The 10,000-nt window shown below is 41.6% G+C and overlaps 1 protein-coding gene across 2 annotated transcripts in view; it reads right to left on the reverse strand.

Annotated features, from left to right (window-relative positions):
* Nucleotides 1–10,000, reverse strand: part of rubcn (rubicon autophagy regulator) — a 22,244-nt gene that overhangs the window by 11,071 nt on the left and 1,173 nt on the right. Inside the window, exons 2-12 of one of the 2 annotated variants that reach the window (XM_035653299.1) lie at nucleotides 8,626–8,779; nucleotides 7,930–8,013; nucleotides 6,194–6,353; nucleotides 5,852–5,958; nucleotides 5,427–5,652; nucleotides 4,348–4,773; nucleotides 2,764–2,856; nucleotides 2,095–2,210; nucleotides 1,637–1,835; nucleotides 1,098–1,205; nucleotides 300–374 (exon numbers count right to left, since the gene is read on the reverse strand). In XM_035653299.1, coding sequence (XP_035509192.1) covers nucleotides 300–374; nucleotides 1,098–1,205; nucleotides 1,637–1,835; nucleotides 2,095–2,210; nucleotides 2,764–2,856; nucleotides 4,348–4,773; nucleotides 5,427–5,652; nucleotides 5,852–5,958; nucleotides 6,194–6,353; nucleotides 7,930–8,013; nucleotides 8,626–8,779 — 1,748 coding nt within the window. The remainder of the gene's footprint in view (nucleotides 1–299; nucleotides 375–1,097; nucleotides 1,206–1,636; nucleotides 1,836–2,094; nucleotides 2,211–2,763; nucleotides 2,857–4,347; nucleotides 4,774–5,426; nucleotides 5,653–5,851; nucleotides 5,959–6,193; nucleotides 6,354–7,929; nucleotides 8,014–8,625; nucleotides 8,780–10,000) is intronic. The other variant, XM_035653300.1, reaches the window with a different exon arrangement.

The raw sequence follows: 10,000 nt of genomic DNA on the forward strand, positions 1-10,000 counted from the left end.
TATATATATATAATTATTATTATCTCAGATTAAAGTGTTTTAATCTGAGAGTTGTGTACACTGGAAGATTTGTGCAGAACCAATCAGTATGATTAAATACAAGACAAAAAACGTGCTATAAAAAACTGTAAATAGCGGAGTTATGGTTGAAGTGCCACCCAGTTTAGCAGAAGGTATTAAAAAGACAGAAATAGTCAGTTTGGAGTGGAGCCATTAGCCTCCTCTCAGAGGAACACCGCCACAGTAAACAGTCTGTATGTAGCTGTGGAGCCTCGTCCACCCGTCCAGCCTTCAGATACCTGAGAAGAGGGAGGCGAGTGACAGGGAGAGGCCGTTCTGAGACACCGCCAGCAGGGACTGACCCTCACAGCCATCTGAGAGACAGAAACTAACACTCAGCACAACCGTCACCACAAGCACAAACATTTTCAACACTCCACAGAGCTGTGTGTCAGTGTCACAGGCAAACAGTACAGTATACTGCACCGATACAGTACATGTGGAAGTCATGCAGTTATACAGCCCCAAGATACAACACACTTTGTGTGCTCACACCGCAGTACTGAGAATTGCAGTTATACACAAACACAGTTAAATACAAAGTACATGCACATTTGAAAACCCATAACCCATGTTAATAGTATCAAAGCAATACAGGTTCGGATATATTTTTATGTTAGTGACTATTAGTCTCTTGTGTTACCATTTGTCACACAAAACAGAAATTGACATCTATTCAATAAAAATGTCTCAACAGGACTTAGTGAACACTGCCTGGAACATACCAGAAGCTTTTCCAGATCAAACAACCCTTATCAGGACCATATAAATCCTTCATTTGCCAACTCACATGACTGTAAGGTCTGTATAAATACTAAAGCCAATAAAACCATTTCACTAACACTACAGACTACCATTCTGTGACTTTTGTACTCAGGCCTCCATGTTTACGGTCCATGGTAAAGCACGACATGCTTGGTGGGCAACATGAAGCAAGTGTGGTAATGAGGTTATGAATTATGACCAGAACAGAAACAGACTCATTCACACAGACAAGTGATAAATCTTCAGAGGCTTCCCTCATTCCCTCTCTCTACCTTGTAGTTCGCACTCCTCCACTTCCTCAGCTGAGCCGGAGTCAGACAGGCCCTGGCAGGAGTCCTGGGAGCTCCTCCTGGAGCCACCGCTGTCAGTGGAGGGGAAAACTGCAGAGGAGGAATGAGACGAGGGACTGAAATCAACTGTAGCAAATGCCACATTGATGCAGTGAGGTTAGTCTACTGAGGTAGCTGAAAGACTTGAGACCCAAATTGGTGAAATACATGACATGGATTGTCTTAACTAATGGACCCTACAATATATTAATGGACATGGCTAAAAGCACACATACCAAACTGAAATCACAGCAAACCTGGCACCACAATTTTTGAGTAAGTAGCTCTAATGATCTAGTGATTATTATATCTGAAAATATATTTTTGAAAGTTACTAAGAGTATATTTTCTACTAATGTCTAGTAATTGAAATCACATTTATGTATTTGTAAATAATCAACTAATAATTTCTTAGTCAATGAATCATATAAAGAAATGACTTCATGTATCCACACAGCTGACTACTGCCAACGTTGCCTTACTGTGCTGGGAGGCTGCGCAGGGCGGCAGACGGCTGCGTCGGATCTGTTGCCTACGCAGGCGGATCTTCTGTTTGAGCTGCTGAATCTCACAGTCACTGTCTCCCTCCTCCTCGCCTTCCTCCTCCTGACGCCGCAGGTTGTACTTCATCAGCTCGATGGCAGCAATAAGGGACTCGGAAATGCTGAAATGAGCGTTCTCCTACAGAAGACAGGGAAAATATGAATCAAGCAGAAACTAAGCCTAACTTTTAAGTCATCCAACATAATAAGTTCAATTTGTACTTTTTCGAAAGCTTTTATTATCACAGCTTTTGCAGAATTTAATAAAAGTTCTTTTAAATATAAATTTGCATATGTAAAGCTTTTTGAACTGCAACACTTTGTTTGTAGAGTAGAGTTCTAAGTAGTCAAAAGACTACTTAGAATTAGTCATGAGTTCAAATTGACCAACTCCTGACCTTTTCCAGGTCAGCACAGCTGCCAAAGTCCTGCTCTGACAGGTAGCTGATGAGGCTCTGACCCTCCGACGGCTTCCTGAACATCCCATCTGAAATGCTGCTGCACTGGGACCCATCTGAAGACACAAAAACACAGAAGAATATGTGACACCAATACACAAAACAGAAACAGTAAAGACAAATTGTAATGTTTTCATGTATTAATGCATTATTTAATCTGTTATTTAATCTGTCAAGTCATAGAAACTGAACAAAATAAAATACTCTAAGTAATAAGTTTGCCAAAATCCAACGGCACGCTATTATCTAAACCATAAAGAAGCAGATGCAGTGAGTCAGATAAGCAGAATTTCACTATGAATACTGTGTCCAATAAAACATCAACCTTTTCTATGACCTTCCTGCTCAGGTCCAGAGTGTCACATTTATGGATCAGCTGACACACTGGCTACATTCACATTCAGGAACTGAAAAATCATTGAAACACTGTTCACTGAAACATTTCAGCTTTCCTGTCCAACTTCCTCCCATATTTCCTCACATTAACATCTAACAATCCCAGAATAAAAGTTTGATCTACCGTTGCAATAATTTATAAGTACAACAGGATCTACAACATCAATGTAAAAGCAGAAAAGTCCTGCAAAGTAAAAAAATCGGAAAACTCACGAGACTCCATGTAGAGGGAACTGGGGGTGCTGGCATCTCTGTGCTGAGGTGAGAAAGGGCTGTAGTCCTTCATACAGCCGTCCCCTGCCGATTCTGAGGGACAAATAGAGCATGTTAAGGGCCTCTTATCACCTAATTGCCAGAGTCACTAAAATAAACACTTAAATTTTTTAAAATTGATGAACATGCATCATTATTCATACACAAAGCAGGTTAAAGGCTTTTTTTACTTTCTTTGTCTTTGTGTCAAACAATCAATACAATCTATGGAGATGATTCATTTTATTGCATGCAGAAACAAAAACATGACTGCCGACCTTTGTCAGGATTATGACTTGAATTAGGGATGTAGATATTCAGAAGTGATACACATCTATTTATAAATTGGTAGAGTGATCCAAATCTTACTTTTACCCGAGGACTAAGTGTGTATTGCATTACACTGTACATTTGTATTTTATTTACGTACGTACACCCATCAGGGATCATGATCTACACACAGTTTAGATGTAACTTCTATGCTAATTTAAACAAAACACTGAAGAAAAGTCTGTATTAAGAAAAACTACCACAACAACAAAAAAAAAGAGATCAGTCATGGCCTCATCACATCAATTTGACCTCAGTAACAAAAAACTAAAACTGTTTAAACACGAATGTCAAACACCAAAATGTGAGCTGAAGACAAGACTTGAAATGAGAAGGATGGAGCGCGTTCGTCAGCATGCAGGGGGAATAAGAAAACAGGGGTGGGAGGGGGGTCAAATGATGGAGCACAGTGGAACTGTGCTGCCAACCTGCTACCGGATCTTCTATTATTATGGTGATTTTTCGGTGGCCCCCTCCTTTGCGCAAACAGTAGAAAGAGAGAGGGGAAAAAGAGATAGAGCATAAAGAAAGAAAGTTACCTCAAGCCAAGAATAGAGATGTTGATTCGGAAACGTTTAAAACCATCAGACAGGAAGTGAGCACCTTCCGAGAGAGAAAGTGGCCTATCTTACAGAGCTATAAATAAACACAGACTATGTAGGTGCACCCCCAATCGAAATCTCACCTTCATTTTATGCAACATGCAAGAAAAGGAATAATTAACCAGGGATGTTTCCATCACCTGCAGGAAGCTGAAGGCTAAAGTCATTAATTCCCAGACATTATGAAAATGTAAGCCTGTAGACATGCAGCACATTGAGGATTGAGGAAGAAATAAACGCCCTAATAACTGTGAAAAGCTGCAGTTCACCACTATAGTAAATATGATGTATATTTACTTTCATGTAACTGCTCTATGATACCATCCTTACACATCAAGAAGGTAAAACTGGACTAGATGCTCAATCGTATCTGCTGCAGATTGAACATGAATCATACAGCTTTACTGCACAAATACTTGTGCTTCCAAGATATTTAAGATAACTTGTTAGCAGACTTTTTGAGGACTCTCTGATGCTAGAGAAATATTAAGTCTTCAATGAACCTATTTAAAATAATAAATGAATACAGTTGCTTGTCAACCACTTCTTTTTGAATTTTCGTTAGCCCCAGCGATTGTCATACAGCTATCGGCTGCTGTCCAAGTTTACTTACCGTTCCTGAGTTTCTGATTGATGCCCGTGTCAGAAAAAGAGCGCGTGTGTCCTTGGGACCCCCGACCCGGCACCCTCTGACCCTCTGAAAAAGATGAGCGCCTCGGTGGAGGTGGAACCAGGGAACCCTGTTGCAGGGACTGTTGCTGGGTCTCGCCCTGGTCACTGCTGTGGGTGGAGCTTCGAGAATCACGCCGACTGCGTTGCCCCAGGTTACCAATAGCCAGGTACTCCGGACCGTCGTCATACTCGCCGTCACCAGAGTCCCCAGCCTCAGGCTGAACGGAGGTGGGCGAGAGGGACTCTGTGAGTGATATGCAAGGGACAGAGACGGGGCCAGGAGGGGGCGTCACACCCCGCTCACTCTCCCCAGGACTGGACACACACACCCAGGGAGCTCCCACGCTGCTGGCTGGAGAGGTAGTGTCTGCAAAACAATAGATAGGTCAACAATAGAAAGGGCACACACACTTTGCTGAGGGCTTGCTTACAGATCAAAAAGTAACAATAATGTTATAATGTGTTTAGGAAAACCAGTCCAAAACAGTTGTATTAATTTTTGTGTGTACAGCTTGTTCGGGACATTGAGATTTGGAGGATGTATCAACACATTCTTCAATAACTGACCTTGTTTACAAACAATCAGGCCTCTGTATGGTTAAGTCAGTCAGTCTATTCACATCCAAACTGTAGTGCATTCATAGTGCCATCCCCCCACCCCGCCCCTTGTAGCCCTGTATGTACTGACTACAGAATAGTGACCATTTTCTCTTCATTTGATTCATGTATAACCCTAAAATCTTTGACTAGAGACAACATGATGTCTGGTCCACACTGTTTTCAGGGATCTGAAATCATTTTGTGGAAGGACCTTGCAAAATTTCTGTTCAACCACAAATTAACCACAAACCTAGATGTGGCAAAATACTGTAAGAACAAAGTTCCACATTTTAACCCCCATGACCAAAACTGGTTAAGCATTCAGCTGAATAGGAAAACTATACATAAAAGGCATAAAATGAATAAATCCATAAAACCCATTTAAAAACTACATTTGTCCACCCTCCACCCTCTCCTCACTTGTGCTGTTGCTGTTTTGGGACCTGACTCCCATAGTGTTCCCAGAGTTGTGGCTGGTGGCGACTGCTTCTCTGAGGGAGCAGTTGGAGGTGGTGAGTCTGCGATTTAGAGAGTCTCCTCTGAGAGCTGAGTCAGCGCTCCTCCAAGCCCCTCCAGACCCTGGCAACACACACAGGCTCTGGCTCTTCAACAGGCCCAGACACGGTGGGCCCTTCAGAGGGGACAGCTGGGGGGGGACAAGGAAGAGATAAAACAGGTTAAAGTAAAATCTAAAATGCCCCCCTCCCCCCCCCCCTTAAAATTGTGATAACACAGTGACAAAACGAAAAATGGCACGTAATAACACATATAAACATTAACAACAAAATGATAATGGATGAGATATAAATGCAGCAAAGTAGAACGACTTTATTCATAAGACCCACCCCAACGGTGTCTACTTGGGCCAGTAGTTTGGGGTTATTCTGCTCCACAGCTTCCAGACACTGGAACATGGCAGTCACATGAGGCTCACTCAGCAGAAAGGCATCATCTGAAAGGCAAATAAACAAAAAGGGGTTAGAGAAGATAAGATAATGAGAGATATGATAAATGAGTGGGACATGAGTGCAGACACAAAGAGAAAAGTGAAAGAGAGGAGAGAAAGTCAGACAGAAACAGAGAATGAGGGAACTGGGTAACAAAAAAAAAAAAAGTAATTTCAGCTGCTTCTTATTTTATTTTAAACTTCAGACAGCCGTCTTCTGGACCGTTACTGTGAAACTCACCATTATAGTATTTACGCGTATGTCCCAGATGCCGGAGCAAAGGTCGGAGTTGCGCCGACAGCATGTGAACCTGTAAGCTGTGAAGCAGCCAGCGCTCGGCCTTATAGCTTTCACCAGCACTCTTCATCCCGCTGCTGAGCACCGGCTCCAGTTGGCTGAACTGAGGACGGAGAGGGAGCAAGAGAAAGAAAGAAATGTTGTGAAAGCAGGTTGTGAAAAGAAAGGTAGATGGGAAAGAGGTTGACAGCGGTGCAAACAAAAACAAATGTTAGTTATTTGAATATAAACAACAAGAACACTGAAACTAACAAAATGTCACTTTTTCTTTGTCCACATGTTTTTTTTAGTTAAACAGCATGACAGCCACTATCATGGGATCCTGTTTACTCCAGATATATTGCTGCTTGTGTGCAGCCCAATTAAGTATGATGTTCTATCTATTCGTCTAAAAAAACAATGTGTGAACGGTGAATAGGCTTGACAGTCTAAGCAGAGTGAGCAACGCCTGGAATGAGGAGTGAGAAAACAACATATCAGCACAGATCCCGGAGACAGCGGCCCATATATCAACAACCAGTCGTCACATGATGATTACATCATGGCCGAGCTTGCTGTAAGCCCTGTAGGTCAGAAATAGAGAGAGTAATGAAGATAATTAGATTCCATCTACTCCTAAGCCCTTTGTTGTTGCAGTCACAACAATTGAAAGAGGCAACTGGGGTTGAAGGGTGACTGGTCTCCACAACACAAAAACATTGTACATTACAACTTAAGAAAAGAAGGAACTATTGTTTTTGACAAAGTGCGTCTATTTTCACAGTCGAACACAATTTAACAGCTAAATGAGGATTAGTTTCCTGCCACAGTGCCTGGTACAGCAAACACACTGCCAATGCTAATATATAAAATTTATCAGTATATGGATAATACACAGCCTGGCGACTATGCTTTCACAAGTAAATCAGCAGTTTCTGAACTCCTAAAGTGAGGGAATCAAGAGCGAATAAAATGCATCATTTGTTGTGTGTCAATATAGAATAGAACAGAATGCCTTTATTGTCACTATACACATGTACAATAGATTAAAAGCCACTCCAATAGCAGTGCAAAAAAAAAATATACAGTATAAACAGGACAAAAAGGGAGGTAAGGTGCAGTCCTGAGGAGTGTGTACATATAAATTGCAGAACTGAAACATATCACACCCACCTGAAAAGGTTCACAGAATTTCCAACACTATTTTAAGCTTTGAAACAAACCAAGCAAAAAGATGACTCATGGTTTGGAGATAAATAAAACTGCTGTGCAAAAACCTGATAACAACCAGGGCAGAAATTTGCATGGTGACATTTACAAAAAGGAATTATGTGACTTATCACATGTGGCTCGTCAGCTTTGTAAGTCAGTGATTATTTTTCCTTTATGTTCAAGAGCAACACTACTGATCCTACAACACAGATTACATAGTTATATAATATATACTCGTCTGCTCAAGATTAATGTCTTATCAGTAAAGCCCTAATCACTGACACAAACTGCTAAACAGTGACTATTATTTCTTTAGTTGGTGGAAACCTGGCTGAGATTATGGCTACCACATATTAACATACTACCTAAATCTTCTGGAAACAAAATAAAAACTGTACTGCAAAGTACGTGCACAAGAGATTTGTCTGTTGACTAAACTTGAAAAATATGTGCATACCACAATTACATGCGGCTGGCAGTGACCATACCTGTTCGACGTGCGAGGCGAGGTGGGGGCTGATGTAGCGAACACACCACACAAACGGCCAGTAGTCTCTCTGCTTGTAGTACACCTGCAACGCAAAACCAGCTGTTAGCATGACCCAGATACAGAGAACACCAGCTTCAATAAACACAATGAGTGCGCCCCACTGTTAACCATATCTTAGGAAGTCGACTGATAGTGACTGGTAATACCGGTCTGATCATCGATAAAGCATGAGATTTAACCATTCCTGACGACCTGTAGGTAAGTCAGAAACTTACAGAAACTGAGATGAGTTACATTTACTGGTTTGATTGCAAAACTTTATCGAGGTATCCGAAGTCTTAGCATCTATACCTGCAATCAGATTCACTTCACGTCAACACAACTGTCCTGCACTTCCCACCAAAGCAGAATGTGATGTTACAGGTGTAAAATGGGTAATCTGGTAAAAAAAAAGAGCCAACCGATAACGCAGTATGTCGTCTAATAGTGTGGTATTGTGTGGTGATTCTGGGACACACCTTGAATCAATGAAGGAGTCATTGATTCAAGGTGTGTCCCATGGTCAAACACATGCAGATTTCCAGGTCAAAGTTTAGCAAATGCTAACTTGGACCTGTAAATCTGCCAGATTGAACAAAAACAAATAAACACAGAAAGGGGAGAGCGGCACCGGTCAGATGGCGAGACTTCTGACCTGCTCATTCTTCAGTCCATGGCTCAGGATGTTGTTCATGTCCTTGTGTAGCCGCTGCAGGCCGCCGTAACGTGACCACACGTTGGGGTTGTTGGTGGACAGCAGACCCTCCACTGTGGTCTTCAGGCTGGACAGCAGCTTCCAGTGCTCCCTTCTGTCAGGAAAACACGACAGCAGGAAGCAGTGAGGCATGGTGAGGGAGGAAGTTTAGGAATGAGGAAGGAGGTAAAGAACTGCTGGTGTTAGCAGTGTTGTGGCTTTAAATCATCATCATTCAAATTGAGTCTTCAGCCTTTAAATTACGATCGTCTAGCATTTCCTCTGAGCTCAGTGAGTGAGAGTGCTGATCAACCTATTAGTGACATGTATGATATATAACCATTATCCTTACGAATTCTGCCTAATTAATGAATTCTGTGTGCACATTAAAACTGTACAGTTATGTCCTGAAAGCAAGTAAAGTCTCAATGTTGATAACCTATAGTGAATACCACAAATAATGGTTGACATGGTGCCATTTGGCATCAATTCCCAGAACTAGAAGATGGAAAACCTGCGCTGAGGGAGTTCAACCTTATCTTTAGGATACAGTTATGGAAGGGTGATGATCCAAAAATGTCAGATAGAAAACTAAATGATATCAGGTCACATTCCCTGAGAGACAAAAAGCTCTGTCTCACATCCAGAACTTCCTCATTTCCCCATAAGTCAGCAGTGCAGACTTAAGCACAAGCAATGTGACAAAAAAAGCACCAACAGTTGAGGGTTTATTCTTCAAGTACACGATAACTTAACCGGTCACAGCATACCAAATTATACTTAAGCACGTGCCGTGTACTTAAATGCATTAGAAGCTATAATACTCAGCCCCCAAAATCATCAACAGATCAATTAAAACGAGGGTCCAATAATAAATCGAGGTCACAAAAAGTACAACCAACATAAAGGCTATAAGAGCTAAGAAGAGCACATTTATGAACGCAGGTCTTTTCTCGTGTGAAGCAACAGTGCAGAGCAGCAGCGTCACGAGTTCAGCCACCGAGCTCGCTAATCAAATCACATCATGTAACCTGTACCGAGGGAGAACACGGTCCACATGTTGTAGAGCATGACGCATTCATGCAACAACAATATTGTGGGACACGTGTGGTGTGTGTATTGTGTATGTTGTGTTGGTATGTGTATATGTATATGTGTGTGTTTGTGTATGTGTGTGTGTGTGTGTGTCATCATGGAGTGAAATTCTACAAGGCTCAGAGAGGTTGTCGAGGTTAAGGATTATTTTCTCTCCAGTTTGTTAGTTTACCAGTGTGAATGTGAGATAGATAGATAGATAGATAGATAGATAGATAGACAGATAGATAGATAGTGAGAT

Source organism: Morone saxatilis, unplaced genomic scaffold (assembly GCF_004916995.1).
Source record: "Morone saxatilis isolate NCDOM2014 unplaced genomic scaffold, NCSU_SB_2.0 Contig12, whole genome shotgun sequence".
In the NCBI taxonomy this organism is placed as follows: Eukaryota; Metazoa; Chordata; class Actinopteri; family Moronidae; genus Morone; species Morone saxatilis.